Genomic DNA, 23,712 nt, shown 5'->3' with positions numbered 1-23,712 from the left:
CCGGTGTGGGCGAGGGCAGGGAGAGAGGCCTGGACCTGTCACCAGAGGCCTTGGGCAAAGTCCTGGCCCATCCTCCACAGGCGGGTGCTGAGCCCTTTTCCTACTGGATGGATGGAGACCCTGCCCTCACTGAGCCACAGGCATCCAGATGCAGCCAGGCTTCCCACACGGGCAACACTGGTGCCTGTCCCCTAACTCCCAGCCAGTTCCCTCCTGGTTTGTGTGGCTGGCTGGTGGACGATCAGGTTTAGGATCCCTGCACCCAGCATATGAGGACACACTGAGGCCAAGTGAAGGGAATTAAATAATGTTTATTTCATTAGAGAACAAAACCAGCAGCATCACAGCTTGAGCCCTAACCCCACCCCATCCCCTCACCCCCCATGCTTCTGCCTAATGTCGATAGTGGGGGCTTCGCGATCTGGACCTTGAGCGCCTGGAAAGAAAAAGGGAGGGGCGCCATGAGGGCTGGGCAGGACACTGGGAGCTGCGTGTACACACATGCCGACACATGTGGGGACCACTGGGGCTTCAGTGGTCAGGAGGCAGCTGCAGAGAGGTTTCCAAGGGAGGAGGCAGCCCTCCCACCTGGAAGGTTGGACGGGAACGGACAAACTCAGCCCCGCCCACCCCAGGAAAACTCTGGTTTCCCAGGGTGCTGGTCTGGCTTACTTACCTTCGGGAAGAGCTGTAGTCTCGACCTGGAAAGGAAGGAGGAGGTGAGGAACAGGCAAACGCCCAGGACCAGGAGCCGCGCCAGGGCTGGACATCCGGTGTCGCCTTTGGCTGAGGTTACACCGGCGCGTCCGCTGCTGGAACTGCAACCTGTGCTGCCTGCCCACACCAACATGCTGCAATTTCCCTTGCGACTGAACCAAGACTTGCGTGTGTGTATTCGTCTTAAGAGTTTTAATAGGTGGAAGACTAACATGGGACTGTGCCATGGTTTTCTGTGTTGAGTTTTGACACTGCTCTTTAATGCCCCAGAGCCTCCAGCCCAATGGCCACGGGACACTCACTGTAACGGGGGGAGGGTGAGCGGCTCTGCCGGCTGTACTGGCGTTCCCATTCTTCTCTTTCCTTCTCTCGGCGTTCCCGCTCCCTGCAGGGGGAAGAGGAGGCAACCCACGGAAGGGCAAGATCACAACACTGAGCTCCAGAGCTGCTGGGTCGCTTCTGACATCTTAGTCCCAGTGGAAAAGGGAACCGTTGCCATTTGGACATGAGGACAGTGTTCAGAGGGGATGCCGGCTGGGCAGAGTGGGGACCCCAATCCCAGTTGGCCTTGCTGTGAAAGGCTCCCTGATAACACAGAAAGGAGAGCTGCATCGGTCAGTTATTTCCTGCCCCACTCAGGGTGCGGTCAACCTAAGTGCTAAGGACTTAATTGGTTTTCGACAGAATGCTGGGGTTTGCAATCCTAAGGGCGACATTTACTGGGGGTCCTCCCCTGGCTGAGGTGGGACATTGAGTAGCTGAGAGAGATGGCACTCAGACAGGAGAAGGCCCACTGGTGGCCAAGGCAGGATCAGAACCCCAGTCCGGCTGGCAGCACGGAGTCCCTGGTCATCTGCCCCCGCCCCCTCCAGATGGAAGCACACGGCATCGTTGGAAACCCACACACAACGGGCATGTGGTAAGTAATGACGGTGATGATGACAATGACTAACAGCAGTGGTGTTGGGCACCGGGACTTCCTCCATGCCAGACGCCGCCCTGGGAGCCTTTCAAGAGGGCCCCGCCGAGGCAGGGGCACGTCTCAGAGAGGAGTCCCAGCTCAGAGGGCTTCGGTTGCTCGTCCAAGGACCCACAGCAAGCAAGGGGTGGAATCAGAAATGGGTAACAGGCAACATGGTCTCTCTCGCCCCTGACGGACTCCTGCCTTGCCAACAGGGAGCACTGTGGCCCCCCGTGTGGCCCTGGAGGGGCTGAGGCCTTATGGGCACTGACCTCGGAACTAGCCTGTGAGGTCGGCCTGAGGGCTAGGGCCCATCCCAGGGCCACACAGAGATACAGAGCTGGCACTCAACTCTGCGGTGGCACCTCAGTTGTCCTGGGGGCTGAGCACACACAGCAGCAGTCCGGCAGCCAGATCTGGCGTCTCAGTGGGGACACCAATGACAAGAAAGCAAACGAGACAGACTGCACACCAGGTAAGGGGGTTAGTGCTACAAAGCAAACAGAGCAGGGTCGGAGGGCAGAGCGTTCTGGGGTGCTACGCTGACAGGGTGGCCAGGGAGGAGACCCCTCCCGGCAGTGCAGTGAAGGAGGGAAGCGGGTGGGGATCTGGGGAAAGAGCCTGCTGGGCCGAGAGAACAGCAAAGGGATGTGGGTTGGTGGCCAGCAGAGAAGGGTCAGCTGGGTCAGAGGCTGGAGTAGGCTGGAGTTGGAGGGAGGAAACAGGGCCAGGCAGGGACCCAGCAGGGCTGTGGCTCAGAGCTGGGTGGTGGGAATACAAGGGGATTAAGGGCTTCCTGGAGGCAGGCGGCTGGGGCCCTGATACAGGGAGCAAGGTGGTCTTACTTCATACGGATCTTGCGGGCCATGGCGCGAAGCTCGTCCTCCCGCTCCTGAGGCAGAGGAGGCAGAGATGGCGGTGAGGTGGCAGTGCAGGCAGGACCAGCTGGCACCACACTCAAACCCCACCCCTTGCCCCACCCTTACCTGACGTTCATGCTCCTGCTGTATCATCTTCTCCTGAGCAGCCTTCTTATCCGCCTTGACTGTGGAGAGGAAGGGACACAGTGGCTGCAGGGTGCCCTCAAGAGGCCTCAAGGCTCAGAGAGGGTCAACCAGCCCTCGGCACGGCAGCAGCAGAACAGCACGCACACTTGCTCCTCCCAGAGGGGCCTCCCCGAAGCCAAGCTGGAAGGAGCGCGGCGAGGGAGATTTGGGGGAGAGAGGAAGGGGTCATACACTGCCTGTTCAGTGCCTTCTGCATCCTCAGCTTCAGCTTTTCCTGCGGCGTCAGCTTGGGCTGGGGAAGGGGGAGAACAGGCAGGAGAGGGGGTGGGTGTCCTGGAGTTCCCACAACCCACCTCATCCAAGATCCTGGGACTTTTGGGGCATGTGGGGAGGGGCAGGCTGGAAACACCTGCCAAGAAGGTCTGGAGGCCCAGGGACAGGCAGAGCCCCAGCGAATAGTGAGGAGGAGAAGGGGACATGAATCTCATGGGGGCAGAGCCCTTCCAGCCCCCCTCAATCCCCGGGGCTGGATCTCGGCACCCCCGAGCCCCCCGTGCAGGCCCACCGGGCCCAGCACTTGGGCACTGCTGCTGGCGGGAGTTAGACGAGCGAGTTCCAAATTCTTACTGACTTTGGCAGCTCCTGTCTCTTTACCAGCGGCAGGTTCGGTCCTGGGAGGAGGAAAGAACACCTGCCACCTCTGACAGCGCACAGCCTCAACACTACCCTGAGACCGAGAGTCTAGGCCAAGGGTCTCAGACGCCCCTAGGAAGATACTCTGTCCCTCTCGGACACTTTAGGACAGGGCCATGACCCACTCAGACCCATCATCCAAGGCGAGGCCCTGCCTCCTCAGACCCGCACTCCCAGGTCAGGCTGTGTTCCTCTCAGACCTCCCCGGGCAGGATCAAGCCCCCATCAAAAAGAAAACAGCAAAGCCCCGCCCCCCTCCCAACTCAGGCTGACAATCCTCTTCCCCCAGCCCTGCACCTGCTCACTTTTTCAGCTTCTCGCCCACAGCAGGGGACGACGCTGGCCTGGTCAGCTTCTCTCTCGGGGGTGATGGCGAGTGACTCTGGCTGTGGCTGCGGCTGCGGCTGCGACTACGGCTTCGGCTCTGGCTCTGGCTGGGGCTGCGGCTCCGAGTCAGGCTGCGACTGCGGGATGGGCTGAGGGACCAGCTGCTGCGGCTGCGGCTGCTGCTGTGGTGCCTGGGGCCCCGGCCGCCCCGCCTGTACCAGTCCCCTGAGCGGGAGCGGCTCCTGGGGGCATGGCAGGAGGGGGCGGCTGTGAGGCTCCAGGGACTCCATCTGCATACACACTCCCCACCCAGCTCTGATTCCACAGCCCTGCAAGGCCCAGGGGCTAGTCTGGGTACGGCTCCACCTTCTCTCCAGCTCCTTTCCCTCAGAAATCCCTGCTGCTCCCTGGCCTTGCCTAATCTAAACAGAGACCACCCTCTAAATACAGCCACCCTAAAACTCACTAGACAGCTGTTCACCTCCCTCCCTGGGAGGTGACCTCTGGGAGGGTGGGGCCTGCCTGGTCAGCTCCCCCTTTATACGCTGTGCCCAGCTCTTGGCACTCAAGCGCTACATCTCACCTTGCCCAGACCCAGAGTGCCACACTGGTGGGGACCCCGCCCCACTCCTCACCAGGCTACAGCTCACACCCACCAGACTCAGTCTGAGGACAAGCAGCCCTGTCCTCTCTCTGCCTGGGACCCTGGCACTCCTCAGGCAGGGCTCAATGGCAGGCTGGCATTTGACCTGTGACCAGCCCCCAACCCACCCCACCCTTACTCCTACTGTTGCCTGGGTCAGCCTACAGGGAGTGACCCGGAAGCCAAATCTAGGTCCCACAGGGATTCTGTTGGGGCTGTCCAGGGTTTTCACAAAATTCAAATTTGTTGGGCAATATTGAAAAAAACAAGAGCTGCCATTAAAAAAACCCAGAGTCTCAACTTGTCTTGAGATACCAGAAGACTGGGCAACACCAGAGCTGTCACTGAGCAGCCAATGACCCCAGCAGATGGGACATGAGCTCCTTAGTTCACTAGGGCCCACCTGGCCCCTCTGTTTTGACAGATGCCGTAAGCTGCTGATGTTGAGATGCAAGCAATGATACAGGTGACAATAACAGCCCTTTCTAAGTGCTAGGCTATAGTATGGGCACTAAGCAAGTACATGGGTTTACCTGTCGCAAAAGGAATTCTATATAATTCATGGAAATGAGGCCCTATAGTTCTGCAGAAGAGCCAGAATTTATACCCAGGCAATTGCCCAGAGATCTGTGTTCTCACCCACTGAGCTGAACTGCCTTTCAACAAGCAGCCTTGATCCCACTGAGTTAAGAGAATGGGAAGGTTGGCCCAGTCTCTCAGGGCTTTACTTCCTATGCCATCTGCAGCGTTCACCTCAAACCCTGCCTACCCCACAGGACTGCCCGTATGTTCCTGGGCCCGTCCCACGGAGTGCCCCAGCTATAAAGGCCAGGTCACACTGCAAACCACAAAAGGGTCCATGCACCGCTCCACCTCCTGGCCTGGGAACTCCCCGTGAGAACCGCAAGTTAGTCTCCTGACCCACTGTATCCCTTAGCATGGTGGAGGTGTTCTACCCATGTCACCAAGCTTGGAACTGCCTCACGGAGTGGGTCTACCTTCCCTGCAAACCTAGTACTTCCTCTCTCACTGACCTCAGGGCCCAGGCCACAAGCAGGTCCCTTGCCGCCCCCCCATGCTCATCAGGCTGCACGTACCTGCTTCTGCGCCGGGGCCCATACCCACCACGCCGGGCAGGCGAGCGGGAGTAGCGGTGTCCGTCTCTGGAGCCCCCACCTGAATGCCGCCGACCACGGCTACGGGACCGTGAATAGCGACGGGAGCGGGACCGAGACCGAGACCAGGACCGGGAGCGGGAGCGTGCGTGGCGACCTGAGCGATAGTAGCCCCCACCGCGGCGGGAGCGGGAGCTGGAGCGAGAGCTGGAGCGGGAGCTGGAGGTCCTTGAGGCAGAAGAGGAGGAGGAGGAGGAGCGGCGGCTGCAGGTGGGGCAGAGGGCAGGTCAGTACCGGCTTAGGCCCCAGCGCCCCCCTGCCCCGGGGCCCCCCATGGTGGCCGGGGCGTAGGGCAAGCAGCGTGAGCGTTACCGACCGGGCGTTGGCATTACGTCCCAGTGCGGGGCCGCCAGTCTGGGGGGGTGCGGGAGGCTTCCCTGTGGGGGCCCCTGATGCAGCCGCTGCTGCTGCTGCTGCAGCTGCCTCCTCATCACTGCCTCCAAAGCTGGTGATGAATGTGATCTTCTCCTCGCGGCCCGGAGTCGGGGAGCGAGAGCGGGAGCGAGACTCGGAACTGGATTCTGTGGGAGACCTACAGAGCAGGGAGGGTGCTCAGTCTCCAGGCTCCTCCAGCCTGGCTGCCTGCTAAGGACGCTCACTGCAGAGTAACGGAAATGAGAACAACGTGGCGCCTGACACCCAGCACCCATGGTGAGAGCCAAAGGGTCGCGTGAGCATTTGATTCATGACCAGCTAGCCTTTATGAAAGAGTCGGGAGAGGCAGTGACAGAGAAATTCACATGGCTATGAAAAAGGGAGGAGATCTATATATTTAACAAGGAAGCATTTCCCAGTATATATGCTGAGGGTTGGGGTAGGGGGGACAAGCTCTAAAACATTAAGCATGGTACGATGCCTTTTTTGTAAAAGAAAAGGGCCTGGAGCCCCTATAGGCAGCATGTAATGAGCCAGACCTCTCACCAAAAGGTGTGCGTGCCTCCCCTCACATATCCTCTCAAGAAACTCTGGAATGGGTTCCTTTGACCCCATTCTCAAAGGGGAAACGGGTCAGACTGAGGTCTGTCCACTCTCAAAACCCCTCCTCAACCACCGCCACATCCAGGAGACACACATGTGCACAGCCAGGCCACTTGTGCCTAATGGTTATCACTATTTCTGGGAGTTCAGATTAAAGACACTCAATTTCCAAGTTACACCTTTCTGCCATCTTTGGTCCCTTTTAACACAAGACTCCATTGTGGTTAAATCAGAAAATCAAAGAAGGTTCACATATAAAGGGAAAAAAATGGGAAAGCAGGCTAACATCCCAAAAAGGAAACAAAAAAAAGATTAAGACCCACATCGGACAGCAGGTGCAGAACATCACCCAGTCTGTGAGCTTAGGGTGTGCAAGCGGGTAGGCATCCCGCCCCTCATCACCCTTGCCCCTCTGTTGGTGGGTTTGCTGGTTGATGCTCCCTGGGACCCTGGGTACTCACCGTTTATAGGGGTCGTAGGTGGGGCTGTCTCGGCGAGCATAGCTATGGAGAGAAGAATGGGGTGAGACAAGAGGAGATTTGGACCCTGGCTGGGTGCCTGAGTGGATTGAGCGCCTGCCTGGCAACCAAAGGGTTGCTGGTCCCATTCCCAGTCAGGGCACATGCCTGGGTTGCAGGCCAGGTCCCCAGTAGGGGGGGCATGAGAGGCAACCACACATTGATGTCGATGTTTTCTCTTCCTCTCTTTCTCCTTCCTTTCCCCTCTCTAAAGTTATAATAAAGTAAAATCTTAAAAAAAAAAAAAGTAAACTTGGGACTTGAGCCAGCATGGAATTGGGCCCAGCTCCTGAACCTGGGCATCCAAGGCTGGACACTGGGCATAGCGAGAAGGGGACTACCAGCCAAGTTATGGGTCCTGCCCTGATCAATTTCCCTATCCCACCGTAGATCTGTCCAAAGCCTGAACTTCGACACCCCCCTGCCCCCAAACACTGTTTTAGACCCATCCTGACCCCAAGCAACAGACTCCAGTCTCAGTCCCGCTGGGCCTCCTGACCCCAGACTGGAAATATCCCTCCTCCTGCTCCATGCCCTGGGTTCTGCTAAGTGGATCCTGGCTTACTAATGATGACGATGATAAAGTTAGAAGAACTAACATGTTTTATAGATGCCACTTGCCCAGGGTCACACATGTCATAAACGAAAACTGGAATTCCAATGCAGCCTGCCTCCGTGGTGATAATAATGATGGTAAGAATCAGTACAACTCTTTAACGAACATTTTCCAGACTATACACCAAACCCTGAACCCACAGTGGATTGTTTAAGCCTCGAACAACCCTAACCCCACTCCTTGAACACAGAATATGTAGCAAAAAGAGGGATGAGCTTGCCCACGGCCACCTGCTCTAAGAGACTGAAGCAGGGGGACTCTCCACGCACCAGGCTGCCTCATCCAAACCTGCTCAAGACCTCAATGTGGGCACTGGTGCAGGCCCTCTCCTTTGAGGTGACACTCTCCCTTTTCCAAAGGAAGAAACTGAAGATTGAGAAAGGAAGTCACTTGCCTCAACTCGGACACTGAGCAAGCAACCAAGCAGCCCCTGCCCCTCACCTCCTCCAGCTACCCTCACTGCCTCCCACTGGCTCCCGGAGATCCTGGCAGGGGCCCTGAGTCCTGCAGAGTCGGGAGGGGGCTGGCGGGGCCGGGTGTCACATCTCCTTCAAGGCCATTCCCACCTCCACACCTTCCCCATTCACTGCCCCACTAGGACTCTCTCTGCAAGCCACAAGCCTGCCCTCAAAGAGTCTTCCTGAGCCACAGGCCCCTCTCCCAGATCCTGGGCACAGGAGAGAACCCGACCTACCTGGGTGGGCTGATCTTTCGGCCCCTCAGGCGCTTCTCCCGGAACTCCCTCCGCTGGCGCCGGGATCGACGGCCCTGGAGTAAAACGGGTACCAAGCCGGTGAGGGGCGTACCCTCCCTTTGACACACTCCTGCCCTCACCCCGGCCCAGACCTCACCGAGTACATGGCCTTCTCCTCCTCCAGGGCCTTGGCATGTTTGATGGCCTCCGCCTCCTCCTTGTCCTTCCGGAGCATCCTGCAGAGAGGACAGAGGGTCATGAGGGAAGAGAGTGCTGGGCATAGGCAGGATCACTACAGGAAGGACCCCGTGCCATCCTGGGGCCTCCTGCTCATTCAGCACTATCATCGAGCACTTACTGCATACCAGGTGTTACTTTAGGTATTAGGGATTCAATATTGAAAAAGAAAGAAAAGAAAAATCCTCATCCTCACGGGCTTACATTCTGAGGAAAAGGCAGCCAATGACCACATTAATGAATCAAGTGATAGAACAGATGGCAAAAACCTTAACGGGAAAATAAATCATGGAAGGGAGAAAGAAGTGCCAGGAACAGGCAGAACTGCAGCAGCTTTAAATGGGGAGGTCAGGGAAGCCACAGCGGAAGTGACGGCTGAGAAGCCTGGGGGGTGGGTGAGCGAGCTGTGCCGGCGCGCAGGGCTAGCAGCACAGAGCGGCCCGGAGGGCAGATGGGGCCTCGGGCACTTGCGGAGTAAGGAGGCCACGGAGGCCGGGCAGAGGTGGAGCGTGTGGGCAGGGTGCAGAGGACCAGACTGGTGAGACCTGGTGACCGTGGTGAGGACACTGCTGCTCCCGAGTGAGGTGGGAGCCATGGAGGGTTCTGGGCAGAAGGTGCCATGTTCAAACTTGGGATCACCCAGATTCTGGCTCACTGCCCTCGTTCACTGGGACTGTTCTGTGTGATCTGCATGGAGTGTGGCTCAGGGCAGAGGCTCAAACAGCCAAGCATGAAGGAATGACCCAGTACACAAAGCCACTCCACTAGAGGGTGCCATCCACCAGGCCCCGGGAACCCGGGCAGCCTCACCAGGTCAAGTCACCCCAGATCACAGGCAGCTAGATTTGGCTTTAGCTTCTGCCAAGGGAAGCCAGGTTACGAGGACCCAGCCCATGAGCTCAGAAACCTGTGTGTGTAAAGCTGTTGGTGCAGGGCCAGGCACACAGAGCGTCAGTACCAGAAGCAATGACAAAAATGCCACATCCAGAGTAGGAAAGGGTGTCCACCAGCAGGCCTCACCTGACAAAGTCACCATCAGCCATGCCATAGGTCGTGGCCTGTTTGTTGAGATCTGCCACCTGCTCCTGATTCAGTTCATCCACGTCCACCTCCACGTCTGCACCAACAGAAAGGCTGTCAGGGACCAAAGCCAAGCCAGAGGACAGGGGAGAAGAGGCAGTGCCCCAGGAGCTGGGGGCAGGGGGTGCCCACCGGACTGGAGGCCTCTGCAGGGAGGGAAGGAGTCAGCTCATCTCGGTGTCCCCAGGCCAGCACAGGGCTTGGCCAGAGGCAGGCACAGTAAACGGTGCAGGTGGGTGTGGGCAGGTGATGTGATGGATGAGGGCCCAAACAAGTGAGCAGTGGGGTGGCTGAGCAGGATGAGCAAGATGTATGGAGGGAGTGAGGAAAGAGGAGTGAGGGGACCGACAGAGGGTAGATGGAGACGGGTGTGCACCACAGGTGCTCAGGAGCTGGATGCATGATACAGAAGTGGGAGTGGGATGAACACTTTCCGTGTGTACGAGTGAGTCACCGGCTGGCTGAGTGGGAGCTGGGATGAGAAAAGGAGGGACACGGTGGGTGGCTGGGTCGATGGGTCCTGAGGTAGGGGAACGGCGCCGGGGGGGGCGGGGCGAGGGGTGCCTCTCTAATTGGATAAACGCTGTCTTCCAGGAGAGAGAAAGAAGGGGAGGGAAAGACAGAGGCTGACCCAAGCAGAAGAGAACGGAGCCAGAACCGAGGTTGGGACAGTATCATAAAGCAGTGTCCTAGAAATGAGAAAGGAGATACAGAGAGGGAAGCTGGGAACAGGAGCACATGAGTGAGACAGCGAGGACGGCGGGAGGCCGGGGTGCCTGGAGCGGGGGTGGGAGAGGCGGGGCTCATGAGCACAGGGTGCCCCACAGAGGGTGAGGGACGAGACACGAAAACGATGCCCAGGGACTGCAGGGAGGGGGAGGGCAGAGAGGGGACCCCACCGATGTCGGGGATGACCTCATCTTCGTCCGAGTTGCTCTCCTCCTCGGCTGGTGACTCCTCCTCCTCTGGCTTCTCAGCCACCTTGTCTACCTCGGCCACCGTGCTGTCCTCATAGGTGTAGCCAATGGAAGCCTTCTTCTCCGCCAGCCTGGGACAGGGGAGCCTGTGAGCCAGGGCGGCGCCCAGGGGCGGGGGCGTAGCACACCGAGCTCCCTGCACAAGGGCCGCTCGAGCCACGGCAGCACGGCGCCCTTGCCTCCAGGTCTCACAGTGCTCTCCCTCAGCCCGGAACCCCCAGGCCCACTTCCCACCGGCCTTTCCCTCTTCATCCGGGCCCAGCTCCAATGCTCCACCTTCCAGGAGTCCTCCCCGGGCGGGCTCAAGCTCCTGCTGGCCCACACTGGGTCATCACTGTCAGTGACAGTTCAGTCCCCCCCCACCAGACTGTAAGTCCCGCAAGGGCAGGGCCCAGAGTTATCATAGGTGACAGTGTGAGTCCATCTTTGTCCAGAACAGAGCAGGGGCCTAGAGTGTGTCTGCTGCTGAATTTTGTCAACACCCCCTGACGCCATCCACGGCCAGCCCCGTCGTGAAAGTAGAATTGTGGAGAGGGTCACAGTCACATCTGTGAAAACGCTTCCGGTGGAGGGAGGCGGCAGCAAGCGTTAGGCTCATGAAGGGGGAAGCCTCAGCGGCAGGAGGGAAGGAGCCAGGGCTCCAGGACCACTGCGGAGCAAGTGGGACCGCACTGCCTGGGGGGAACGGGGAGGGCCACCCCTGGAGGAGCGGCTGGTGTGTATGAGGGGGCAGACCAGGCACGGCAAGGCCGGGTGGAGCGAGAAGTGAGACTGCCTGCCTGCTGCTGCTCTTCCGAGAGGGCAGCTGGGAACCCTCCGGCTCCAGGGTAAGAAGCCACACCCCCCATTCCTCATGGACCGAGCCTTGAGGAGCCCTTCTCCAGAGTGACAATTAGCTGCCGACTGCAAGCTTAGTGCACGGCAGGCAGAAGGTGAGTCCTTCTTTGCAGTCCTCGCCACTGCGGCAGAGGGGACTGTGAGCCCCACCTTACAGAGGAGCACCCCAGGGCCGAGAGAGGGACATCCTCACAGGCAGGACTTGAACCCAGGCCTGTCTCTCCACAGGCCCTGCTCTCCTCACCGCACCCCCCGCCGTTCTATAAGCTGAAAACATACTGGAGAGGTTTTGCAGCAAACCTTTCCCCTCCAGCTGCTGCTTCCTCCTCTAAACATTTATCGAGTGCCTGCCGTGTGCCAAACACCAGCCCCGATCTAGGAGAACAAGGTGGACCGGACGACGAGGCCATGCCCTGGAGGGGCTCACGGTCCTCTGTGCCGTCCCCCACCCCTCGGAGCCCCAGACGCGCACTCACTTCTTCTTCTCATCCTCACTGGGTCTCTGGAGGCCTCCGTACAACTCGTCCATGTAGATCTGGTACAGGCACTGGTCCTCTGAGACTGTGGCAAGGCAAGAAGCGCGTGGGTCATAGGGCTGGGGACACTGGGGCTTTGTGGGGAGATACAAGAGTGCAGTGGGGGGAAGACAGGCAGGTACAGCCCAAGCCTGGCCAGAAGCAGAATCCATAATCTCCAGATAATCACAAACTGTGTGTAGTAGGGACACGGCAACTGCAGGAGGGTCCTGGCTATACCACTGACTCACCATGTGACCCTATCAAGGGACTTCACTGCTCTGTGCCTCAGTTTCCTTTTCTGTAAAGCAGGACCACTGGCAGAATGAGCGTTTGGTACTTGGGCACTGTTACTTGATCACAGTTAAAGACGCCTATGGCTGGACCCTTCAGAACTATAAATCTGTCCTACATGCTGGATGTCACCTGGGCCCCACGGGCCACTCCCGTGGACCTCTCTGTGGTTCAGTTTAAATTAAGTACAGTTTGGAGCCGCCTGGGCTCTCGTTCACCCACAACACCCACCTCGGGGGGCTCAGCAGTGCACGCGCACGGCCTCCCTGGCCTACTATCCTGGCTCACCGCGGGGCCCTGGGCAAGCCCCCTTCCCTCTGTGGGCCTCCACTTTCCTGTCTGTGACGTGAGAGGGATAGGCCAGGTGAGCCTGGACCTGACAAGGCCCAGCCCTCCCTGGCTCCAGGGGCCCCCCGGTTCCTGCCCACGGCGGACAGGCCCTGGAGGAGGCCCTGCTGACCTGTCACTCTCCCTGCTCCCCCTGCTCAGGTTTTCTCTGCTCCGCCGACAGGCAGCCTCCCCGCTCCCCGGGCTGCTCTCACGCCCAGAATGCTGCAGTCTCCCTCTTCTCACCAGGGAGCTCCCACGCCCCTTTCACGGACCCCGGCAAGGTCCATCCTGTCCTAACATCCACCTTAGTTTGTAACCAGCACCCACTTTCGTGATTATATAGTTGCTGCCCTCTCCCCCACTAGACCCCACGAGGGCTCAGAAACTAAGGGAATGAATGAATACAGAGTAAGACGTAACAAAGGGAAACCCTGGTTCAATCACCAAGAATCCATGTAGCCCTGGGTGAGGGCAAAAACCACAACAGTATCAATAATGATAAATCCCCTAATTCTAAGGCCTCACTCATTGCTAGAATTTGGAAACTCTCTGCTTTTAGAGATGCCAAAACATCTATCTTAGAAACAAAGACATATGGGAATAGTGAACCCGCAGGGAGAGCCAACTGTGCCAGGCTCGGTGACAGGGCTTCAAGCACCCCTCAGAGAACCGTCACAACCACTGCGTGGGCCAGAACCACATTATCACCGTTCTCCAGGAGGAGATTGAGACCTGCCAGGATAAGGGATCCATGGGGCCCAACTTCCCCTTAACTCCACAGGGAACCCTTTGAAGGAGAGGCCCGAAGTCCTTCTCAGGAGGTGAGCTGGAGTTTGGGGCTGGTCCTCAGGGGGCAGCGCTGTTACGAGTAGGGTAGGGACTGTAGCTCCATGGACGTGGTATCCCCCCAACCCTTGAGACACGCTGTCCTTGTCTGTAAAAGAGGGCATCACCCCTACCTTGCTGGGTGGTTGTGCAAATGTAACGAGATAAAAAAGACAAAAAAGCCCAAGTCTGCCAGGGTCCAGACCCCCCCATGCAAGCCCAGAGCAGGGAAGTCTCCCTGAGCTGCCAGTTTCTCATTGGAAGGCAACAATGACTGCTTGGCAAACAAGACTGGACATATATGAACGCTTGGCAAATAAAACTCTGTGTAAATAACTGTTTACACTTTAAAACAAGGAGCAATTTCCTCTTTAGAGCTGACATTCCGACCCATGCAGTCAGGGGAAATAAATATATGAAGGAAAGATGTTATTATAATTTCCCCCAATTTTTTTAAGGAAAAAAGACCATAGAGTCAGAGGGTCTGGGATGTATAATGACGTTGGGAGGACCGTCTAGTTCAGCAGACATCTCCTACACCAATTCAGAGGAAGGAGGTCCCGAGAGGGACAGAGTAGGACCAAACCCAGGGCCCCTTAGTAGAAAGCACTGGAAGGAAACTTTTCTTCCCAAACTTGTCTAGGTCTCCCAGTTTCTAGGGGCCCCAAACCACCTCCCTGCACCCCCGATCACTCACTGCCAGCAAAGTCGTTCTGCACCAGGCCTCGGTAGCGCTCGTAGTTACATTTCCGCTCGTCCGACTCCTGTTCTGGGGAGCTTTGGTGGAGGTCAAGGTCTTGAGATCAGAGGGAGAGGACGGATCCCACCCCAAGCCAGCAGGAAGGGGAGGACAGGCCCAGCTCAGGCTGGAGGACTGGACGAGGGCGGGGCTCCCCAACTGCACACCTCCTTCCTTCCAGGAAGGTGGCAGGCAGGCAGGGGCTTGGGAAAGAAGAGGCGCTGCTGGGTCAGACTCCCTGCCTGGCAACCCCTTGGGGAGACAGCTTACATGGTGGTGAGCAGTGGGGGGGTATAGTCAGGGATGTGGTCCAGGTGGGCACGAACATCAAAGCGGTCGATCATGTTGTTGGTGTCCCCCTGCCAAGGCATCCTGAAGTGGAGAGCAGGGAGCAAGGAGCTTAGGGTCCCCACTGCTCGGGACACAAAGTGCCTGTCCCATGCCACCTCAAGCTTGGGAGCTTGACCCTCAGTCCCCTCTAATCCCCATGCCATAGCCTTCACCCTCACCCCCTCCTCTCAGTTCCTTATGCTACAAACCTGCCTGAATAGGGAGCCCCGCAGAAACTGGGGTCCTTTTTTCTCAGAACCAAGCAAGAGCTGGAAACCTGAACCAGGTCCTAGGGGCCACTTGCCAGGCCTCAGTCACCTGGAACATCGCTGGCCACCTACTTCCTGCTTCATTTCAGCCCCTGATCCTGGTCCCACCCATTCCCCTCCAAGTCCTCCAACCACCACTGCACCCTAGGGCTTCCATCCCAACCTGTCGACTCTCCTTAGCCGGTGACTGCCAGCTTCCCAAGGGGGTCAAGCCCTGCCTGACTGATCCTCAACCGTCTGTCCATACCCCATGTTCCCTGTGACTCTCGGTCGCAGACATTACCCGGCCCCCCAAACTCAGTCTTACATGTTAACGGGGCTCTCTGCGGCCAGGGCAACTGCAGAATCCAGGTGGATCTTGCAAGACCTGCCATGCACCTGCAAGAACTGGGCGGGGTCCTTCTTCTGCAGGGATAGACAGGACGGAGGTTACCTCCTAAATGAGCTCAAGGCCTCATCACCCCCCCACATAACCAAGCAGAGCAGTGAGCTCAGCTCTGATGACAAGCAGGCCATAGCTGCACAGGGGTGGCAGGGTGGCAGCACGATCAGGGGCCACCCAACCTCTGGGGAACAAAGGAAGGGTTTCCTTTTGAGGTGGTGGCAAGAAGCTCTGAGCTCTGGCCCAATCTTCTGCACAGCCAGTACCAAGACCTCCCTCTCTAAAATACTACCTCCTAACCTTTCACCCCCCACCTAGGGCATCCACAGCCAGGAATCCACACTTTAGCCTGGACTAGCATCCAAGACACCAGAACTGACAAGCAAATGAGAAATGATCAATGTCACTGAAATACTGATCAGAACCATGAGATACCACTCCACACTCACCAGGCCAGCTAAAATGTAAAGGATAGGCAATCACAAGTATTAACAAGAACGTGGAGAAATTTAGGTTCTTCAAATAGTTAAACAAAGAACAACCACGTGACCCCACAATTCCACTCAAGAACTGAAAACAGATGCTCAAATACTTGTATACAAACATTCATAGTAGCATCATTCACAACAGCCAGAAGGTGGAAACAATCTGAATGGCCACCAGCAGTGCATCCAGACAATGGAATATTGTTTGGCAATAAGAAGGAACGAAGCACTGATCCACACCACCACCAGGGTGAGCCTTGAGAAGCCATTATGCTGGATGATCCTGTTCGTGTGAAATGTCCACAACAGGCAAATTCACAGAGACAGAAAGCAGACTAGTGGTTACCCAGGGCTGGGAAGTCTGGGGGGGGAAGGGGGGATGACCGACTACAGTGAGTACAGGGTTTCTTTTCGAGGTCATGAAATTTTCTAAAATTAGACTGTGGTGATGGTTGCACAACCCTGTGAATATACTGAAAACCACTGAACTGTACACTTGAAATCAGTGAATTGTGCGATATGTGAATTTTACCTTCAAAAAGCTGTTTTTTAAAAGTTACGAAGATGGAGGAAAATGCCAGAGTCTTCGCCCTTCAGGCCTGAGCCCTCACGCATGTGAGGGCGACAATTTCAAGGCACCGTAACTGCCAGAAAAGGAGGGAAAAACGCCGCTGCTGCACCACTGAGCATCCCGCCTGCGGGGCCTGGCTGCGCTCGGCTGCGCACCGCATCACAGACCCTATTAGAGCGACGCAGGGGCTGCTGTGCTAGCCACCAAGTCCTCGTCAAGCTTCGCCAACACTTCCTCAAGCACACAGTCCCTGCCCACGGCCTTCCCCCCACCCTCTCCCAGCTCCGGCATCTCCTCTTCGTGGGACCATGCAGCGGCCCCTCTAGGACTCCCTGCAGCCGCCCTCGGCCTCGGCAGTCCATTCTCTACACCGTGGCCAGGGGGCCTGTGAAAACCTATCAGTCCCTCTGCTTGGAGCTCTCGCATGCTCCCCCACCAGCTCTGCTCCAGGCAGCCTGGCCTACACCATTCCCTGAACACCCCAGGCTTGCTCCATACTCTACTCAGGACCTCATGCTTGCTCTGCCCTCAGCCTGCAATGGTCTTGCGCATGGACACCCCTTCACTTCTTTCAAATCTCCTTCTAGAAGCCTTCCCTGTCAACTCTATTGAAACAGCTTGCCCCACACCACTCATTTCCTCTACCTCCTAGACCCCACTGTTCGCTTCAGAGCACCCGCCACATGACTTTATACCTCGTGCTCACTGATCACCTGTCTCCCACACTAAAATGTCGCCTCCCCCAGGCAGGGATCTCTGTGTTGCCCATATACTCTGTGGCTGGTACAGGCCTGGTTCACGGCAGGTGCTCAGAACACTCTGCACTGACAGATAAGGAAACTGAGCCCCTCCATGAAAAACCATGAGCATCAAGTTTCCAAGATCCTGCACTTCCTCACTGCCTCCAACTCCCACTCCAGACCCCGACAGCAGATGAGCGGGAGCACTTGCCCTCAAGGAGCTGAGGAGGCTGCAGGTGGTGTCAGGCCACTGGGCTGTGAGTGCCCTCCTCTCCCACCTGAAGAAGCCGAGGGGGGATGTGCCCAAGACTTCCGGGGCCGGCAGAGGTGACACTGCTAGAATTCAACTCCTTACCTGCCCCTGACCTGCCTCAGTTCCTCCTCTCAGGCCACACAGCTCCTCAGCCCCGTGACAGCCCCTGGCCAAGTCTAAGGCCAAGACCCCCCTCGCCCTCCTCAGGCTGCTCCAAAGCAAAGGCCCAGTTCCCACAACCAAGACTCATGGAACGTTGTTTGCAGGATGGACTTTGGCAGGTACAGGGAAGCCACTGGCAGTACAGGCACCACAGAAAGCAAAAAGCATTGGGCTGGGAGTCCAGAGCCTTACTCTTGTGGGAAATTCTGGAAAAGTCAACGAACCATAATAAAAGTGAAGGCATTAAGTATTTTACGTACATTTTCCCACTCAAACTTCTCAACCATTGGAGAAAAGTGCTACTCTTGCCCCAGATGAGGAACCTCAGGCTCAGAAGGATAAGGCCCACATGCTAGAGATCACATCAGTGATAAGCAGAACTAGGATTTGAACCCAAATGGGACTGACGTAAATTTATCACCTTAAGCACTTTTAAGCGTACAGTACAACAGCATTAACTATATTCACCTTGCTGTGCAACGGATCTCCAGAACTTTTCCATCCTACAAAACTGATACTCTACACTCAGTGAACAACAGCTCCCCTTTTCCCTTACCCCCAGCCCCTAGCAACCACTGTTCTATTTTCTCTTTCTAAGTGTTTGACTACCTCAGGTACCTCGTACGTGTGGAATCTTTTATGTGTCTTTTTGTGACTAGCTGATTTCACCAGGCATCATGTCCTCATGGTTCCTCTGAATTGTAGCACATGACAGAACTTCCTTTCTTCTGAAGGCTACATAATACTCCATTGTATTTATATACATTTTCTTTATCCACTTATCAGTAGATGGACATTAAGGTTGTTTCCACATCTTGGCTATGATGAATAATGTGGCAATGAACACAGTGTACAAATATCTCTTCAAGATTTAAAATCCATTCTTAACCTGTGGACTATTATGCCTCCAGGACTGGACGTGGTCAGAGAACTTCATTCATGAAGCCATTCGTTCATTCACTCATTCATACATTCACCTGTTAAGTAGGCACCTACTACTATGTGTAGGTCATGTGCTACCCTCATGGCTCACAAGTCCATTGCAGGGGACAGACCTACAGTGATGACCTAGAGGGGGCAGCACTGGGATGGGGGGGGTTCAAGGGGATGCCTGCCTGCCTGCCTGCCTCAAGCGGGGAAAGTGGGGGCCCCAGCCTTGGGGATTTCTGGAGAAGGAGACGTCTGGGCTGCAAAGTGTTTATTTCCCGCTTTCTTATCTTCAGGGAATTGTTTCTTTATGCAAACCACTGGTTAAAGAAGAAAGTTGATAAGGACAGAAGCAACAACAGAACCAGGGTCTGCCAGGGAGTAGAGCAGGCACCGAGGACAAACCAGGAGCAGAGAAGCCACCTCTGCCTGGACCCACCTATTCGGCCTGCCCCAGTTTACCTCAGCATCCTCAAAACTTGCCCCGCAGCCTCTTCTCTCAGCCCAAGAATAAGATGAGAGGCCTGTCTGAGCAGCCTATGCCCCTCCTCAAAGCAGCCATCAGCCACTGCCCAGCCACTGCCACTGCCCGCAGCTCGGTGGCTCAGATCTGAATACAGATCACGTTCATGTACAAGGACAATGGGTGCTTGTACAGGCCTGCACCATAAAGCACCCCACAGATACTGTTCTTGTTCTTGAAGCTCTTCCCTGCCATCCCCAGTGAGAGGGGCTGGCCATCACCACTGCCCCAGGGGAAGATAAAGCTGAGGGAGCGCCCCGAAAACAAGCAGGAGCGCCTGGAGCCCTAGGCCTTCAGAGTGGCCCGACTCCAGCCCTCTTTCCTCTCCCCATCCGTCGACCTGGATGCAAACTCCAGCTGTACCTGGCAATAACAAGTTCAGCAAAAACAAGAGCTAGTACTTCCTGAGCAAGCTGCCCTGAGCAGGCCCATTGCTCACGGGTCTATGGGCCCAACTGCACTGAAGATTCCAGCAGCCCTATGAAGAAACTGTTCTTCTCCCCACCATTTGTGGGAGACCATTAACTGGCAACCAACATCCATCCCCCTTCTCCAACAGTAACAGGTCTCCTAATATATCTGACACAAGGCCACCCAGAACAAAGGCTCTATGTCTTCACCTTCCCTGGCAGCTGTACGTAACCACAGGACTACTAGCTGGCCAGTGGGATAGGAGCCGAAGTGTCATGTGCAAACATCTAGAAACTTTCTTAACACTAGCATGAGCACCTCGGTCCCTTGGCCCTCCCTCCTCCCTGCCTGATGGATGGAATGAAGACATGATGACTAGAGCCTGAGCAGCCCTCTCAGGTCCTGAGACAACACCGGGAAGAGAAGCCATGCACAGCTAAGAAACAAAAGGGTCCCTGGGCAGAACTGGGTACCATGGTACTTCCATGTGATGAGGCAATAAACTTCTGTTTTGTTTAAGCCAGTGACGCTTTAGGTCTCTGTTATTCTCAGCCAAAGCTCATTCTACGTGTTGCATCACTTCACGTGTAGAAGAGGCAACCAGGCTCAGGAGATGTCACTCATCCAAGGTCACACAGTACCTAAGTGGAATCACTGAAATTTGAACCCACAGCCCTATGAGTCCAAACTCTAAGGACCTAATCATGTAGCATGTTGTGTCATCGCTGTCACCTTGAACAAGTCACTATACCTTTCTGAACTTCTATTCCTGTAGAGGCTAATCCCTGGTGGAAAGCTAAGAGCCTGGGTCACGATGCCACCTCCACCCTCTTGCTATTGGCTGTAGGCCATGACTCTCTGGGCCTCAGTCTGCTCCTCTGTAATATGAAGCTGTAAGAACTACCTAGGCTGGAGTGAGGACCTGATGGAGCAGAGATGCACGTGAAGTGGGTAGCACAGTGGGTAACACGTAAATGCCTAAGATCATTAGCTGTTGTTATCAGCATCACCTTGTTCTGACACACCACGGCCCTTAATAAACGACAGCCATTCATTCCTCAGCCTTGGTTGTGGTCCTGGCCCACTGCTGGGGCCTCAGCTATGATCAACACAGGCCCGGCCCTGTCCTCGTGGTCATGGCTCTCCCTTCAGCCCAGTGGTTCGCTTATGGGTGACGGACAGCAAGTGAGGAGCTCTTAGAGATTCCTCTCCTAGGGCAGCGGTAGCCGCTGTCTCAGGGGTGACTTTGGGGATTCAAAGAAATGACGCATCTAAAGCTCTTCTTGTAGCCTAGTGCCTGAGATGCATCAATTAAACTGTAAATGCTATCACTGTACTGTTTTAATTCTTTCAAACCACATTTGTGGCACCTCAGCTTGGAATACAAATGTGACCCGAATACACCTAGTCTCCAGGCTTACAGAGCTGGATATAAGTATGTTAGTTTCACAAAGGAAAAGGACAGGGAGCAATGGCAGCACTTATAGGGACACATGACTGACTGAGGAGGATGAGGGAAGACTGCCCTATGGACTGGAATCTGACAGATAAGCAGGAGTTAACCAAGTACAGAAAAAGCTTATGTGTGCCCTGGGTGGTGTGGCTCAGTGGCTTGAGTGCTGGCCTGAGAATCAAAAGGTTGCCAGTTTGATTCCTAGTCAGAGCACATGCCTGGGATGCAGGCCAGGTCCCCAGTTGGGGGAATGTGAGCGGCAGTCGATCCAGGTATCTCTCACACAGCTATGTTTCTCTCCTTTTCTTTCTCCCTCCCTTCCCCTCTCTAGATAGATAGACAGACAGATAGATAGATAGATAATAGGAAGGGAGGGAAGGAGGGAGGGAGGGAGGGAAGGGCGGGCTCATGCAAAGGTCCTATGGCCAAAAAGGGCTATACAGTTCTGGGAAGTAAACATATTCTTCATAAACTTTTGTGTTAGAGATAGTCACCTAAGTAATGAGGAGGCCAGAATGAGGCAGGGCAGGTGGCATGAGTCTGGAGGGGACCAAAAGCCAGACCAGCTGTGCCCTGAAGGCTGTGTTGAAGAACCTGGGTTTCCTCTTAAGGGAGCCACAGAGGAGTTCTGAGCAAGGGAGGGACAGGATCAGCTTTGTGTTTGATAAAGACCTCTCTGACTCTGACCAGAGTGGCTCCGTTGACTGGAGGATTGTCCCATAACCAAAAGGTTGCAGGTTCAATCCCTAGTCTGGGCACATACAGGAGGCAACCAATCGATGTTCCTCTCTCGCATCGATGTTCTTCTCTCTCCCTTCCTCTCTCTCTAAAAGGAATGAAAAAATGTCTTTGCGGGAGGGAGGGAGGGAGGGAGGGAGGGAGGGAGGGGAAAGAAAGACCTGTCTGAACCCTCTGAGGAGAGTGTGTTGGCTGGAACAGAACTAAAGGCCAGGAGACCAGGGAGGAGGTCGAGGCAGTGATACAGTAGCAAATGGGAACGTCTATATAAATATCATCTAACAGAAAAACTAACCCTAGCATACAAGTGCCATTTCAAGCTGGGGTACCAACAACAATTAAGAGTTAAATTGGTGAAGGGAGGCAATACAGGCACAATGTGTGGTGGCAGATATGCAAAAAAACCGAAACAAACAAACAAACAAAAAACCCCTTTGGAGCTGCCCAAGGATGAAGCTGAGAGGCCAGTAGATGACTTTCAGGTCAGGGGATGGAGTTTGGTTTCCTCTCTAAAAGCAAAGAAGCATCAAAGCATCAATCGGGGAGGGAAGTGGTTCGCGTTCACTCAATGAATAGTGATGGCAGTCCTGCAGGATGCCAGGCCAGACTTCAAGAAGGGCAGAGCTCTGGGCACCGGGAACCCAGCAGTAAGCCAGACAGGCAACATTCCGGAGGTGGCCCGTCTCATACCTGGGCTGCTCTGGGTGTCACAAAGACCTTCCTTCTTTCTGCTAACACCAGCTCTGTGCTCTGAGGCCACAGCAAACAACACAGCCTGTGCTAACAGAATGCCATAGGGTTTTACCAATGATTACGGTGGAGAAATAACTGAATATTCTGAGGAAACTGGGCCCTTGTACTGGCATATTTCCAAGCCCAAATTTTACCAAGATCACCAGGGCCCCACTCTCTCAGGGAGCTCCACCCCAGATTAAAGGTCAGTGACTCACGATTTTTTCATAGTACTCCCGCCGCCGTTCCGCCCTCTTCTTGTAGTCAACCATCATGCCTCGAAGCTTCCGCTCGTGCTTCCGAGCCTCGTGCCACATTGTGGAGAGGCCAAGCCCGAGGCCTCAAACCTGGAGGGTGAGAGGAGGGGAGTGTCAGACGGGTTGAAAAACCGTATGGGCAGAATCAAAGTCACGTACAAGTTGGTAAAGAGCTAATACAGCTTCAGAGAGAACAAGCGAGGCTGCAGAACCTTGCACCAGATGCTCAGGTGTATGTATCCCTGAAACACTCTGATTCAGTAGCCTGGGCATTTCTGAAACCGCCCCCCTCCCCGGGGGTTCTGGAGTGAGCATCCATCTCTGGGAAAGGAGTGTCCTGGTTCAATGAGCTGGAGTCAGGAATGACAGGTTTTAGAATGGAAGGAGCAAGTGTTTGAAGTAGTATCTGGAAGCAGACCCTAAACAGCTGGAACTGGAGCTCAAGGGAGGGGGAAGAGCTCAAATGGCTTCCACCAGGAGCCATCCGTGGAGATGAGTATGAGTTGTTGTAAGGGGATGACGACAAGTGAAAGAAAAGGAGAAAGACTGGGAGAAAAGTAGTGGTATGGAGATGGGGGTCGAGGGCAAGTGAAGGACGTGGATGGAAGACGTCGCCGCCTGTGGGAGGAGGAGGAACTTGGGGGACTGCCGTCTTTCCTGATAGAGGGCTGAGATCTAAAGGAGAAATTTAAATGGAGGGGGGGGCGTTAATAAAGGGAGTAGAGGCAGCGGGAGGCGGAGCTAGCTGTAAGTGGGAGCGGGTTGAGTTTAGGGTCAAAGCTCGTGGACAGAGGCGCAGCCCGAGGATTTGGACGGGGCTCGTGGACCGGGTCTGGGCCTGAGGGTTCAGGCTAAGTTTTTTTTTTGACAAGAAAGCGGGACCTGTGGCCAGCGGCGGAGTCGGCGCCGTCAAGTTCCGGCCCACGGTGGAGGCAGGGGCGCGGCCTGAGGCCCCACAAGCCGGAGGACGTGCGAGCTGTGAGGCTCTCGCGGCCGGGGCCAGGCAGAGGCTCGCAGTAGCCTGGGGAGGGGCGGAGGCAAGGGCGAAGCTGGGCTGACGCCACCCAAAGGCCAGGACGTCGGGGCCCGCCGCCTGCACTCACCGGCTCGTCGCCGTCTGCCACCGCTGCGCTCGCGCGCTGCCCGCACCGGAAGCGGAAGTGGGAGGCTGCGCGAAGGGGGAGGGGCGGGCGTAGCAGAGCACGCTTCCGCTACGGCGAGGGGTGGAGCCTAGGGGGAGGGCGGGGAGAGGCGGGGCGCAGCGGAGCCTGAAGGCTTTGTGTTTGGAAGAGACGAGACTCTAAGAGTTTAAAAGT

General features: G+C 55.9%; 1 protein-coding gene across 2 annotated transcripts; it reads right to left on the bottom strand.

Moving 5' to 3' along the window:
* Window positions 1–340: 340 nt before the first annotated feature.
* CLASRP (CLK4 associating serine/arginine rich protein) lies at window positions 341–23,559 on the bottom strand. Of its 2 annotated transcripts, XM_054588595.1 has the most exons (21): window positions 23,500–23,559; window positions 22,358–22,486; window positions 15,070–15,167; window positions 14,434–14,535; window positions 14,122–14,201; window positions 11,937–12,021; window positions 10,546–10,694; window positions 9,587–9,683; window positions 8,487–8,565; window positions 8,330–8,403; window positions 6,963–7,004; window positions 5,840–6,055; window positions 5,446–5,727; window positions 3,684–3,947; window positions 3,317–3,356; window positions 2,917–2,977; window positions 2,665–2,723; window positions 2,524–2,570; window positions 1,020–1,102; window positions 677–701; window positions 341–436 (listed from the first exon to the last, which is right to left on the bottom strand). In XM_054588595.1, the coding sequence occupies exons 2-21, from the start codon at window positions 22,454–22,456 to the stop codon at window positions 394–396; spliced, it is 2,025 nt and encodes a 674-aa protein (XP_054444570.1). In that variant the 5' UTR covers window positions 22,457–22,486; window positions 23,500–23,559; the 3' UTR covers window positions 341–393. The 2 variants fall into 2 exon arrangements, 1 of the variants encoding a protein (XP_054444570.1); XR_008530440.1 differs by lacking the exons at window positions 341–436; window positions 677–701 and having other exon boundaries at window positions 1,025–1,102; window positions 3,313–3,356.
* Between the last annotated feature and the right edge of the window lie 153 nt (window positions 23,560–23,712).

The sequence above is a fragment of the Pteronotus mesoamericanus genome, unplaced genomic scaffold, assembly GCF_021234165.1.
Source record: "Pteronotus mesoamericanus isolate MK-2021 breed Mesoamerican mustached bat unplaced genomic scaffold, CSHL_Meso_final scaffold_137, whole genome shotgun sequence".
NCBI lineage: Eukaryota > Metazoa > Chordata > Mammalia > Chiroptera > Mormoopidae > Pteronotus > Pteronotus mesoamericanus.
The sequence above is the reverse complement of the archived record's forward strand: the minus strand, read 5'-3'. Positions and strand labels throughout refer to the sequence as shown.